A 14,459-nucleotide genomic window follows, 5' to 3' on the forward strand; every position below is an offset into this window, starting at 1 on the left:
GCCACTGAACACCAGCGGAGAGATGGCAGACACAGAGGGAGAGAAACAGAGGGAGGGAGGGAGAAGAGGAGGAGGAGCTTCACTGTAACTCTGAATACAGGGTTTTTCCTGCATTGAACATTTTTTGGCGGCCGCCAAGACAAATTTTTGTCCCGCCAAAGCCTTATTTGATGAGTTATTGTGATTTATGAGTGATGTAGAATAGATACTGCTGCACTTGTGATCAGTGTTGGGGTAGTTACTCAAAAAAAGTAATTAGTTACTAGTTACATCTGTAAATTGTAATGAGATTACTTTACTAGTTACTGTATTTGAAAAGTAACTTCACCACTTATTACTTTACTTTCCCATTTCTTAATTTACCGTGTAGAAATATGGACAAACATCATATGGCTCTATGGCAGTGTTTCCCCAAACAAACAAAAAGGACTACTGTCAAATAAAGATAATAATAAGAACAAATAATTTAAATACAAGCAGCAGCACAAATAAATACTATTGAGCAAAGACACTAATAAAACAAACAATGCTTTTCAGGTTTTTCAGGTACGTCTAACATTAGTTTTCAGGTACAGAAATGGATCAAATGTAAAATAACATTGCATATTTGACTGTATAAATTAAAGATTAATCCTATTAAATTTACAAAATCTATTCAAGAGCAGTGAGTGATGTCCTTGTCTTTTGTTGTTTGACATTAAACAGACAGCAGTAAAGGCTACTGCCCCTTAAAGACCTAATGTTCGGATATTCGTAGTTTTAAGGCATATAAAGACCATGTCTGCTAGGATACTCATCAAGATGGGCATGTTGACATAGTTTTTGTGTGAGTTTGTCCGTTCAAGAGCAAAACTTTAAAGAGAACTCAATATTTGCGCGCTGTGAGACGTGTGCGCGCTTTCGGATGAGTGCACAGACACAAAATCTTCTCACAGCGCGCGACTTCTCATTTGTGATGACGGCGAAAATGACTGGTGTTACGACCCAAAATAGGGACCAACATAAGAGCCATTCAGGAAGGTATCAAAACAAGACATCAAAAGGCCAGGGCAATAAAAAAAATAAAAATAAAATTTATTGGCAATGGAAAGTAACAGAACAAACAACGATATAAACGTACAGAACTTAAAATAATGACTGGTGAGCTAACTAATCTAAACTACAACTCAGAGTAAATGCTTTCCTAACTCCCGAGAAACACAAAAGAATCTTCCGGGTCAGCTTACTTGCCTATGCTTTCCCGCTAACCTAATATAACTAGACAAATGAAACTCACCATCCTGTACAAAAGAAACCACAAACTCCAAAACCACAAACAACAGGTTTCCTGAGGTAGGCCCCAAACTGAAGTGCCACCAGCAGCTCTTAAATAGGCAGAGGCCTCAGGTGTTAGGAATCATCAGGCTCCGCCCCCATCCAATTGGCAACTATGCTCAGGAAGAAAAGAAACCAAGAGAAAGAGCAGGGGCTCGTCAGCATCGCAGATTAAAAAGGTTGAAAGTATACAATCTCAGGCGTTAAGAATTTGCTGTGGTGCTTTTAGGACATCTCCAGTTGCTGCATTACAGGTGGAAATGGGAGAAATGCCTGTGGTATATAGGTGGCAACAGTTGAAAATGGTTTATTGGATATCAGTAAAAGGACACAAGAATAGCCACCCTGTTCCCTTTCGTTCAGTCACTACGACGTAACGTTAGTGACTAACGAATGGGGGTTTCGCTTAGAAGCCTATCAACTTCGAGTTTAGAGAAAACGCCCAATGGCGTGCCAATGCCATGGGGCATGCGGAATTGGCATACGTAACTCCGCCTCACCGCGTGAGTATATAAGGAAGTACGTGGCAATATCGCATTATGTTCTGCTTTCGGAGCCAAGAGAACCTACCTCTTCACTCCTACAGCCTTCTGAGACTCTGTCAGCTTCTTCGAGACGAGCAGCTTCCAGTCGGTGTTGGTGTAACGGCGCGTTCCAGTGATCGCATACTTCCTGCCTGCTGATCTGCGCAGTGGTCCGTTTGACAGCTGGTGTGTGTTTCCCTGGGCGCTTCGGCATCGGCTGCGAGGCTTTCCTCTCACAAAAAGAGTTTGCGCGTGGCACGTCTTTTTCAAGACGGCTCGCCCGTGCACTTCCGGGTGCGATCGATTTTCCGCTGCTGTCTGTGGACGCATTCACTGCTCGAGCATGTTTGGGCTTCAGCACGTTCGGGCAGTGTTTGCGGATGTGTCACGTTTCCATTGCGGGGGCGTGACCATCGCGATGTCGCGGTCGAGACTCTATGATCTCCGTGAGGAGAGAGAGTCCCCTCTGCCACACCCCAATCTACCGTCCCCGAGTGAGATGGTACTTTGGCTGGTGGCCAGGGTGACCTGAGGGCGGTGCTGTGGTATTAAGAACCCCGATGTTCATTCCTCGGGCCACGCCCCCCTCTTATACATCGCTCCCGCGAGTGTTGGATTGAATCTACGGCCCGTCTCTGACGCCCCGTTCGTTCAGTTCACGCTCCGGATAGCAGTGAGATGTCGATCGCCGCATCCCAAGGTGGGCTGGAGTCCTTTGGGGATGACGATTAGGTTGTGCTCCGCCTCCGGGTGTGTCAGCACTGCCTGATCTGACCTAAAGTTGACAGCCATGTTATCTCGGGCAGCCGCGAGCCGCGCGCTGGTGTGGAACTCCGCCCAGTCGTGGGTGCTCGTGGTTGCGCGATTGGTTTTTGGGGGCGGCACCCGACAGCTGTTGGGCCCCGTCCCCAATGCCTTTCACCCCCGGGGTGCATGAGGAGATCACGCGGTCCCGGAAGTCCCCGTGCTTCCCGCGACCGTTTGGTGGCCTCCTCCGCCTTCTCTGCCCTTGATGGGGCCGCGGCCTAGGGTACACTGGTGCCCACTCCCCCCCACTGTTAAACTCTCTGTTGCGCACTACGGTGTCCACAGAGGGCTTTGACGTGGCGTGGTGTGGCTGTCCTAAGCACCCTCCCAAAGCCTGTGGGCTCGTCTACTTCGGTGGCGTGGTCCCGCAGAGCTACGGGCAGGCCGCCGCCCCTTTGCACATGCACAAGGGTCGAGCCGACCCAGGGCTCTTCATTGAGCTGCGTGCCGCAACTGACCCCGCCCCCGGGCGGTGAAGGTGGCCACACGCTCCCTGGGTCGGGCGATGTCCACAGCTGTGGTCCGGGAGAACACCTGGCCTTACCTGGTGATGTGGAGGACGTTGAGTGGGCCTGCCTCCTCAACTCACCCATATCCCAGGCTGGCCTCTTCGGTGGCGCGGCTGGGAACTGCGCCCAACAGTTCTCGGCTGCCCCAGAACAGACTGAGGCTGTAACACGTACTGCCGCCGGCTCAGTCGCCTCAGTCCGCTCGCCGCCGAGGGCGCCCTCCCTCTTCCCGCCCGGCCCCAGCAGCAGCCTTCACCTGGGCCGCGCCGTGGAGGTGGTTGAGGATGTCGCCCAGTCCGCTCCCCAGACTGGTTAAACGCCAGGCTGGAGGTGGACAACTCAGAGATGGGTTCCAGTTCTTCCCAGGGGATGGTAGCAGGGCCTCTCCTTCCCCCGGTGGAGGGCCGGGGGAAAATCCTTCCGCTGCTGGCCCCCGGGCTAGCAGCGCTTGGGAAGAACTCATGTTCCTGTCTCTGAGCACCCAGAGACCGGTGATGACAGTGCCCGCCACCCTCGGGTCTCGCCACTCGCATCCCTCTCTGTCGCCAGCCCCCTGGCAGAGCAGACCCCAGTGGAACGTGCGTCCTTCCCTGGTCTCCTCTGTCAGGACGCAGCCGTTAACCGTGCCCCGACCCCGGGACGCCCAACAGCCTCCCCTGTCCGGGCCGGTAACGCTGCCTCGCTGCCCCACCCTGGGTACGTCGACTGTCCGTATGACCCCGTTGGTGCAGTTCCTGAAAGCCTGGCTTCAGATTCCGGGGCTGTCCCGCTGGGTCGCGCGGACCGTCAGGCGCGGCTACGCGATTCAGTTTGCGCAGGCTCCTCCCCGCTTCCCCGTCATGCGTGCGGAGATTGCCACCCTGCTGGCAAAGGGTGCGTTCGAGCCTGTCCCTCCAGCCGAGATGGAGTCGGGGTTCTACAGCCCCTACTTCATTGTACCCAAGAAAACCGGTGGGTTACGGCCAATCCTGGACCTTCGCATCCTTGACCTTCGCACCTTGAACCGATCCCTTCACCGGCTTTTCGTCCTCACGATTGGTTTGCAGCGATCGACCTGAAGGACGCCTACTTTCATGTCTCCATCCTTCCTCGACACAGACCGTTCCTACGGTTTGCTTTCGAGGGGAGGGCATATCAGTACGCGGTCCTCCCATTCGGGCTATCTCTGTCCCCTCGCGTCTTTACGAAGATCGCCGAGGCAGCCCTTGCGCCCTTTCGGCAGCACGGGGTTCGCATCCTGAACTACCTCGACGACTGGCTCATACTGGGCCACTCTCGAGAGCAGGTTTGCGGACACAGAGATCTGGTTCTCCACCACTTAGCCCGTCTGGGCCTTCGGGTCAACTGGGAAAAGAGCAAACTTTGCCCCGTGCAGAGGATCTCTTTTCTCGGTATGGAGATCGACTCTGTCGCCATGTACGCGCAGCTTTCGAGCGAGCGCCAGCAGTCTCTGCTGACTTGCCTCCGTCAAATCGAGAGCAAGAGTGCGGTTCCACTGAAACTATTTCAGAGGCTCCTGGGGCATATGGCATCTGCAGCCGCGGTAACGCCGCTCGGATTGCTTCATATGAGACCGCTTCAGCACTGGCTTCGCGATCGAGTCCCGAGATGGGCATGGCAGTCTGGCACGCTCCGGATCCAAGTGACTCGGGCCTGCCTACAGACGCTCACCCCGTGGTCGAACCTCAGTTTTCTCCGGGCCGGTGTGCCCTTAGAACGAGTGTCCAGGCATGTTGTCGTATCGACGGATGCCTCTGCCACGGGCTGGGGTGCCATGTGCAATGGACAAGCAGCCGCGGGCTCCTGGACAGGACCCCAGCGCCTCCTGCATGTCAATTGCCTCGAGTTGCTGGCAGTACGTTTCGCCCTGCACCGCTTCCGAGCGCTGCTGAAGGACCAACATGTACTTGTCCGGACAGACAACACGGCCGTAGTAGCGTACATCAACCACCAGGGCGGTCTACGCTCCCGCCGTATGTCTCAACTCGCCCGCCATCTCATTCTATGGAGTCAGAAGCGCCTGAGGTCCCTTCGTGCTGTCCATATTCCGGGAGTCCTGAACCACGCAGCCGACGAGCTCTCGCGGTTTCAGCCTCTCCCGGGAGAATGGAGACTCCATCCCCGGACGGTTCAGCTGATTTGGGAACAGTTCGGCGACGCACAGGTAGATCTGTTTGCCTCCCTCGACTCTTCCCACTGCAGCCTGTATTATTCCCTGACGAGGGCACGCTCGGCACGGATGCACTGACGCACAGCTGGCCGTCAGGCCTACGCAAATATGCGTTCCCCCCAGTGAGCCTACTCGCACAGCTCCTGTGCAAGATCAGGGAGGACAAGGAGCAGGTCCTTTTGGTCGCCCCGTACTGGCACGGCCGGACCTGGTTCCCCGAACTCGTACTCCTTGCGACAGCCCCTCCCTGGCCTATTCCTCTGAGACCGGACCTCCTTACTCAGAGACGGGGCACCCTTTGGCACCCACGTCCCGACCTCTGGAGCCTCCACGTGTGGCTCCTAGACGGGGCGCGGCAGGTTTGAGTGGCCTACCACCTACGGTGGTCGCCACCATCACTTCCGCTAGGGCAGAGTCCACTCGGCATGCCTATGCGTTGTTATGTTGTAATACTGTTAAGCTAGGACTGGGCACTATGACAATGATAGTGACTATCCCTAGAGCATTGCACACAAGTATCTCAAAATCCTTGTCATGTGAGGTGTTCACTTGATTTAAACAGTCAGTTATGTTTGAGGTAACGTTAGAGTTAAACGGTTCAAGTTAACGTGGGGAATCCCGGATGCGTGTCATTGTGCTTTCGTTCTTAAAGGGGCAGCAGCTTAATAAACTGCCGTCCATTAATTTGAATCAAACAACAAAAGACTAGAGAAGACCTTCTGTGTTTTTAAGAATCAAGTGATAATAATGCATACAATATCATACAGTGAAGACTAAGCAGTATTATTCTGTAGTATTTCTTAATAAAATATCTATAAAATAACTATAGTGATATTGTTATTGTGAAATAAAATTTCTCATGTATGTAGAATAATATGGTCATAATGGCCATCCCTTACTGTCAACTAGTTTTAAGATCAAGCTTGTCATAAAATGTAAAGGAGTTTTGGAATGAGTAATCGGAGAACATTGTCATGTACACTCGATGTGCAGAGAGGACAGGAAACCACCATCCTTGGACTCTGAAGAATTGCAGGCAAACCAGGAGTTTGGATCTACTGTGAAGTTTTTGTATGGACATGGTGAGTACATTTTGCAAGTCCATGTCTCTGTCAGTAAGTTGATAATTAATATTAATGTTTTATCAAATAAATTAATATTCATTTGTGTGTGTGTATGCTTCTTCCCCCCTCATGATCCAGAAGTTTTGGGAATGAAAATATGCCACATGAACTTCAGAGGAAGTGAGTATTCATGCCATATCCAACATTAATACTGTTACGGTACGTACCTTCTTGAGTTTAAAAGCATAGCTCACTCAAAATGAAAACTCCCTCATTGTTTTCTTACCCTCATGTCTTATCAAACTTGTATGACTTTCTTCTGGGAAACAAAATATTTTGAATAATGTTGGTAACCAAGCTACATTGGACCAAATTTTATGGACAATAATTACCAATAACCATCTCAAAGCTGAGCGGACTCTGTGTTCATATAGCCAGAATAACTCAATGTCAAATGTTGTTTAAAGGAAAGGTACAAAACAAAATCCTCCCTTTTAAGGACTTTTCAGTGAATCAATGTATTTTTCTTTCTTTCTTTTACAGATCCAGATGATTATTGGAGATTTGGAAAAGGATTGCTCATTATCTGCTGTGTCTGTCCCTTCTGGTGCAGAATCATGGACCTGTTGTACGTTTTGATTTATATTTCTTATTACACTATATAGCTTGGATTCTGAATTAAAAGGTAAATGTTTGTCCACATATATTACCAGAGCTATATGGAGCCCTCGGGGGTCAGTTAAATATAGAGGAAAACAATATAAAACTTATTTGGAAAATACAAAGTAAATACAAAACAGTAAATGGCACAATTTGTTATTTTGTTATAAGGTGAAATCATGACCTCATCATGATATTAGTAACCCTAACTTACAAGATAAATGCAAGTTTTAGTTTTTCAATTTCTCCTGGGGGCTCTGAAGAATGTTTACATAAATTTACATCTGAATAATACAAGTTTTAGAATCAATAGTGAATCCGTGACAATCTTGTAAATGTATCAGTTTTTTTTTTCAGTTTGAAATTTTATTCAACTTTAAAATTTTGATGAAACTATTCCACTGTTATCTGTATTTGAAATGTATTATGTATTGTATTGTTTACAGACTGTGTTTTGTCTTCCAAAATAAAACTGTAAATTTAACACTTTATTGATTGTTTTTTTTATTGTAATAATCTGTAAAATAACTGTTTTTCTGCAGAATTTTTAGTACTGTCACTTTATTGAAGGTGTTTGATCATAATAATCTAGGAAAAATCAGTAAAATAACAGTTTTACACTGTTCAAAAATGGTAAATGATTGGCAGCTATGGCTGCCAAACAAAAAACGTAAAATTAAAGTAAAATATCTTAATTTAAACAAGGAAAAATCAGTAAAATAACAGTTTAACACTGTATAAAAAACGGTAAATGACTGGCAGCTATGGCTGCCAAACAAAAACAAAAAGTAAAATTATTGTTTTTGCACTTTATTTGAATTAAGATATTTTACCTTAATTTTATGGTTTTTGTTTGGCAGCCGTAGCTGCCAGTCATTTACCTTCTTTTTACGTTTTTTTTTTTTTACAGTGTGCCTATTTTTTATTTAAAGAAACCAAACCAATGTATATTTGGCTTTTGAGGCTTAATTCTATAGAATAATCATAATTAATAATCGCAGTTACAATTTCAGGGGAATAATCGACAATTATGATTTTTGTCATAATCGTGCAGCCCTACTGTAAAGGTTTTGCCAAAAACTCAACTGACTGGCTTCTGTCCTGTATGATCGTCTCTTCTGACCTCCCAACTGAACTCCTTCCCACAAATTGATCATAGATATTAAATGCAAACAATAACCATAATACAATAATCAAAGGACTCAATATTCAAAGTGCAAATAGAGACCACACTTTTCTTCAGGCATGATACAGAGCTAAGAGATGTTACAACGAGATCGCTTTTATATCGGGAGATATTTGCGTGCCTCAGGGGCGGTAATGTATTGAAATCATGTTTGAATGCGCGCTCATGTTTATTATTACTTTCATTTTTCGCAATCATGCGTACTCTGTAAATAGGGATCGGTGGTGCTGAACGCGCATTTTAAAATGTAAGTCTGGCGCTTCTGCTGCGCAACGAATCCTCCGCCCCGGTCCAGTCCACTAACATGTAACACACACTCAATGTTATCTGCAATACATTGTGTTGGTTCTGTTCTGTTTACCCTAAGGGAGGTTATTGCTGCTTTTATCCATGATAGGCTGCATGGAACCATTACCGCCAATCCAAACTGTATGCTAATAGTCAATCAATCATCTTTGACGATAGTGGTCCTGACAGAAACACTATCACTTGGCAATGGAAGTAAGATCTCTAGTGTCTGGCCAGCAGTAAGCAGACAGACTCCAGACAGTGCCTTTGAATATGCTTTAATCACGGCCGGGAGAGAGAATCCCCAGACAAAAAGAGTACAACAGTTTATAGAGTAAGTCCAAGGCAAAGGTTACATGATTCATTACATTACATTTTTCTCTAATATGATTGGTTCTTTATGCAGTATGTATAATTCTCTATTACTAGGTAAAAGCAAATTTGGTTAGTTAGTTATAATTAATAAAAAAATCCATCTCACTATACAGATGTAGCCGATAAAACAGTAACAGTTCAGCATGTAGAAAATTATTTGATCAATCTGAACTGATTAATTGATTAGTTGTCGTTTCTTTCCCCTTCAGAAACTCTCTCGTCTTATACATCCTTATAGTCATTCGCTGCCCCAGTAATCACTGAACCTGTTGAAACAAATGCATTAATTGAAATAATACATTTCAAAATGTAAAAATATGCAAACTACTGGACTTTACTGCAAAAATATTGTTCTTTTAATTCAGCCAAGAGGTCACACTGTGAAGTAGCGATTTTCTACTGCTCGCATGTCTTCATGTAATGCGAATGCACAGGTCAGAGTTCACCAAACCTGAACTTTGCGAAATGCGTAACTTTTCTCATGAGCTTGCATTTGCGGTCTGACGTATTCGCATTAGGGGTGTAATGGTACACGTATTCGTATGGAATCGTTTTGGTAAAGGGCTTTCGATTCGGTGGACATGTGTACCGAACGTTTCCAAATGCAATCTTTAACTTGTTTTAAGTGCGGAACATACTAGTTCCCACACGAACGTATTCAGTCCATTTTATCACAAAATTCAAACGATAAAATGCTGCTTTAACGCTCTTTAATGTGGCGTGACTGATCACTGTACAGGCGCATCAGGTGAAGCGTGTGCACGGAGTGCATTCGTGTGTGAACGTGATCATCTCTTCCTAAAGAATAAACATGAATTAATATCTCAAGGTATGTTGAGGATACATTACAACTTACTGAAGCGCATCACATGTGGTGTAATCGCTCAATCAGTGTTTCAACGGCGGAAAGACGTCAATAAAACAGCTTGAGAACAATGTCCCGCAGCATCACATGACCTCAGACGTCATTCAGTGCCACAGCTGAGAGTTCACTAGAGAAATCAACTCTTTCACTGAATATATGACCCATATTAGCCGTTATATTCGTCATATTCTACTGAACCTGTGACTGATGTCTGGATTATTAATGTGTGTTTAAATAAATCTGTCATGAAAATGACACACACTGTGTATAAATGATTATATTCCAACAATGAATTGGAGAAAAAAATATTTTATCATTAGATTTAGAGTTAATGCAAAAACTGCCTTATGTGAAGTTTACATGTTTGCACACAATGTGTTATCTGAGTGTTGATTATTATATCTAAACATAAACAGCAGCTGAATTTAGGCTCATAGTTTGGGCTCTGTCCTTTAATATTATAGTAATGTGTGAGTAAGGGCTCCTATAGTTTACAGCTTTATCTTTAACAAACTTTTAGTTATAATTGAATTAATTTAAGGACGGACACAATTTGTTCAGTAAACCACTGTTTAATAAAAATAAATAAAAAGCAATTTTGTAAAACTGCTGTACTGAATCCGTAGCGAACCGTCAGTTTTGTGTACGTTACACCCCTAATTTGCATTCATATTAAAGTCAATGGAACGAAAAGTGTTGTAGTCTTGCAGAGTTTAGCTCCAACCCTGAAAACAACACTTACCTGCCTGTAACTTTAGTAATCCTGAAGACCTTGATTAGCTTCAGGTGTGTTTGATTAGGGATGGAGCTAAACTCTGCAAGAGAGTGGCCCTCCATGATCAACGTTCCCCTGATGTATACAGTAGTTTTATGTGTGCAAATGAATAAATTGGTTGTTTAGGTGAAATGTGCACCTTTAGCATTGCTCATAGTCTTAAGGGTGGCCATGATCACTGCTGCAGTCATGGCGAAGAGACCAACAACAGCGAAAGAGAAAAAGCCAATGTATAATGAAGATACTCCAGTCTCATGCTGATCCAAGACTGCAGGAAAATCTGAAAGCAAACACAAGCATGGAAAAAAAAACATGAATTTCATATGTGAAACATTTAGAAACATGGTTTTGGAAAAGTTCCCATGTGATCACATGTGGAAAACATGATTTTTCTGTAAGAGAAAAAAACAAACATTTACACTCACAGGATTTGAGAAATAATGTAGCTTTACTATCGTCATGCTGGACTTGTCTGTGCGCGCTCTGAGATAGAGCGAAACAAACAAGTATAGGCTATTTTGGGCTTCGGGTGTGGCATAAACTGACAAATACACACAAAAATATTTCAGAATGTCCACCTTGGGGAGTTTTCACTTAAAGAGTTGGGAAAGCAATTGAATGCTTGTCAGTGTATTAGGTCTTTGCATTCGGTCTTAAAGTGACAGCAGCCTAATAAACCTGCTGCGGACGAGGGATGTGACAGTGAGGACATTTTCCCACTGGTTAATCATTGTGTGACATGTGGGAGTGACGTTTAAGTTTTTCCCTCTTTTTCTACTTCAATTTTAAATCGCTTGCGGTCCGTGTCCACCAGCACAGAGCAGAGCGATTGTTTTCAATGAAAGGGTTAGTTCACCCAAAAAATTTAATTATCCCATGATTTACTCTCACTCAAGTCATCCTAGGTGTATGACATTCTTTTTTCAGATGAACACAATCAGAGTTATATTAAAAATGTCCTGGCTCTTCAAAGCTTTATAATAGTATTGACTTGATGGGCAGTTTTTGAAGTCTATAAAAGTTTATCTATCCATCATATAACTGCTCCACACGGCTCCGGGAGTTAATAAAGGCCTTAGAATAGCTATTTTCCATCCAAAGTTGCGAATATAATTTATGCGCAAAAATGCAATATCGCATAAAACATTCACAATACAGCAGTGTTTCCATCCAGTGAGTCAAAGAGAACATAATCGTAACTTGCTGATAAACTACTGCTAAAAAATCACTAAGAAACATAGGAGAAGCCACCATATATAGCAATTTTCGTATATAATAAATTACTTGCGTCTCAGAGAAACTTGTGCGTCTCAACAAATTTGTTGTCATGCTTTCAGAGGCAGATGTGCTTTTTGGGAATGCAGTCGTGTAAGACAGGAAGGAAATATACAAGCATCTTTGACAACAGACTTCTAAATGACCAAAACAGCATTTCAGATGCTGTGCAAACAAGATTTTTCCGCTGGTTAGTACAGTTATGCTGTTACATCGCGAAAGTCACATGATTTTTATTATGTGCATCAAGGAATTTACTCGATTAAAAACAAACAAAACAACAACTATCAGCAGTCAGTTCGTACTGTGGATTTTAGATCAGCCACATCCACAACCAAACATCCTCTCTCTTCAATTTTCTACACTCACTGAGACCGAAGTATCTAAACTTCTCCTCTCCAGCCATCCTACCACCTGTCCTCTTGATCCCATTCCCTCACACCTCCTTCAAGCCATCTCTCCTACACTCCTACCAGCACTCACACACATCCTAAACACATCTCTCCTACACTCCTACCAGCACTCACACACATCCTCAACACATCTCTCCTACACTCCTACCAGCACTCACACACATCCTCAACACATCTCTCCTACACTCCTACCAGCACTCACACACATCCTCAACACATCTCTCCTACACTCCTACCAGCACTCACACACATCCTAAACACATCTCTCCTACACTCCTACCAGCACTTACACACATCCGCAACACATCTCTCCTGCACTCCTACCAGCACTCACACACATCCTCAACACATCTCTCCTACACTCCTACCAGCACTCACACACATCCTCAACACATCTCTCCTACACTCCTACCAGCACTCACACACATCCTAAACACATCTCTCCTACACTCCTACCAGCACTCACACACATCCTCAACACATCTCTCCTACACTCCTACCAGCACTCACACACATCCTCAACACATCTCTCCTGCACTCCTACCAGCACTCACACACATCCTCAACACTTCTCTCCTACACTCCTACCAGCACTCACACACATCCGCAACACATCTCTCCTACACTCCTACCAGCACTCACACACATCCTCAACACATCTCTCCTACACTCCTACCAGCACTCACACACATCCTCAACACATCTCTCCTACACTCCTACCAGCACTCACACACATCCTCAACACATCTCTCCTACACTCCTACCAGCACTCACACACATCCTCAACACATCTCTCCTACACTCCTACCAGCACTCACACACATCCTCAACACATCTCTCCTACACTCCTACCAGCACTCACACACATCCGCAACACATCTCTCCTGCACTCCTACCAGCACTCACACACATCCGCAACACATCTCTCCTACACTCCTACCAGCACTCACACACATCCTCAACACATCTCTCCTACACTCCTACCAGCACTCACACACATCCGCAACACATCTCTCCTGCACTCCTACCAGCACTCACACACATCCTCAACACATCTCTCCTACACTCCTACCAGCACTCACACACATCCTCAACACATCTCTCCTACACTCCTACCAGCACTCACACACATCCTAAACACATCTCTCCTACACTCCTACCAGCACTCACACACATCCTAAACACATCTCTCTGCACCGGCATTTTCCATACCACATTCAAGCAGGCTCGAATAGTATTGACTTGATGGGCAGTTTTTGAAGTCTATAAAAGTTTATCTATCCATCATATAACTGCTCCACACGGCTCCGGGAGTTAATAAAGGCCTTAGAATAGCTATTTTCCATCCAAAGTTGCGAATATAATTTATGCGCAAAAATGCAATATCGCATAAAACATTCACAATACAGCAGCGTTTCCATCCAGTGAGTCAAAGAGAACATAATCGTAACTTGCTGATATGACTACAGTGGCTCTGTATTAAGTCTATCATGCGACGAAAATACTTTTTGAGCGGAAAAACAACAAAAATAACGACTTTATCACACTATTATTGTTGTTCAATTTGAGCCTCTGACGAGAGTTCGCGGGAGTGCCACGACGCATGCGCGAGAACTGAGATTAACCCTACTCCGAAAGAGTGAGCAGCCAGTAACAAGTAGTAGTAGAAGAAGAACGCCGTAATCTCAGTTCTCGCGCATGCATCGTGGCACTCCCGCGAACTCTCGTCAGAGGCTCAAATTGAACAACAATAATAGTGTGATAAAGTCGTTATTTTTGTTGTTTTTCCGCTCAAAAAGTATTTTCGTCACATGATAGACTTAATACAGAGCCACTGTAGTCATTTGGACTCCTTAAATGACGTTTTTACTTACTATTCTGGGCCATCAAGTTTCATTCCCTCTGAAAGCCTATGGAGGAGTGAGACCGCTCTCAGATTTCATCAAAAATATACTAAATTATGTTCCGAAGATGAACGAAGGTCTTACATGGTTGGAACAACATGAGGGTGAGTAATTACTGACAGAATTTTCATTTTTGGGTGAACTAACCCTTTAAGAAACCCACATTAAACTCATCACTCTTAGATAACTACAGACCTGTTTCTCTCCTAGCATTCATAGCGAAAACTCTTGAAAGAGTTGTTTTCAACCAGGTTTCCTCCGTCCTCTTACAGAATAATCAGCTGGAAGTCAACCAATCAGGTTTCAAAAGGGGCCACTCCACAGAGACTG

At 44.9% G+C, this 14,459-nt stretch overlaps 1 protein-coding gene across 11 annotated transcripts in view; it reads right to left on the bottom strand.

Moving 5' to 3' along the window:
• Positions 1-8,784: 8,784 nt before the first annotated feature.
• LOC307133264 (uncharacterized protein) overlaps positions 8,785-14,459 on the bottom strand; it is a 45,303-nt gene continuing 39,628 nt past the window's right edge. For all 11 annotated transcript variants that reach the window (XM_079828226.1, XM_079828227.1, XM_079828222.1 and 8 more), the window contains 2 exons: positions 10,677-10,817; positions 8,785-9,163 (listed from right to left, as the gene is read on the bottom strand). In XM_079828226.1, coding sequence (XP_079684352.1) covers positions 9,120-9,163; positions 10,677-10,817 — 185 coding nt within the window. In that variant the 3' untranslated portion in view covers positions 8,785-9,119. The remainder of the gene's footprint in view (positions 9,164-10,676; positions 10,818-14,459) is intronic.

Source organism: Gobio gobio, assembly GCF_949357685.1.
Source record: "Gobio gobio genome assembly, chromosome: 10".
Lineage (NCBI taxonomy): Eukaryota > Metazoa > Chordata > Actinopteri > Cypriniformes > Gobionidae > Gobio > Gobio gobio.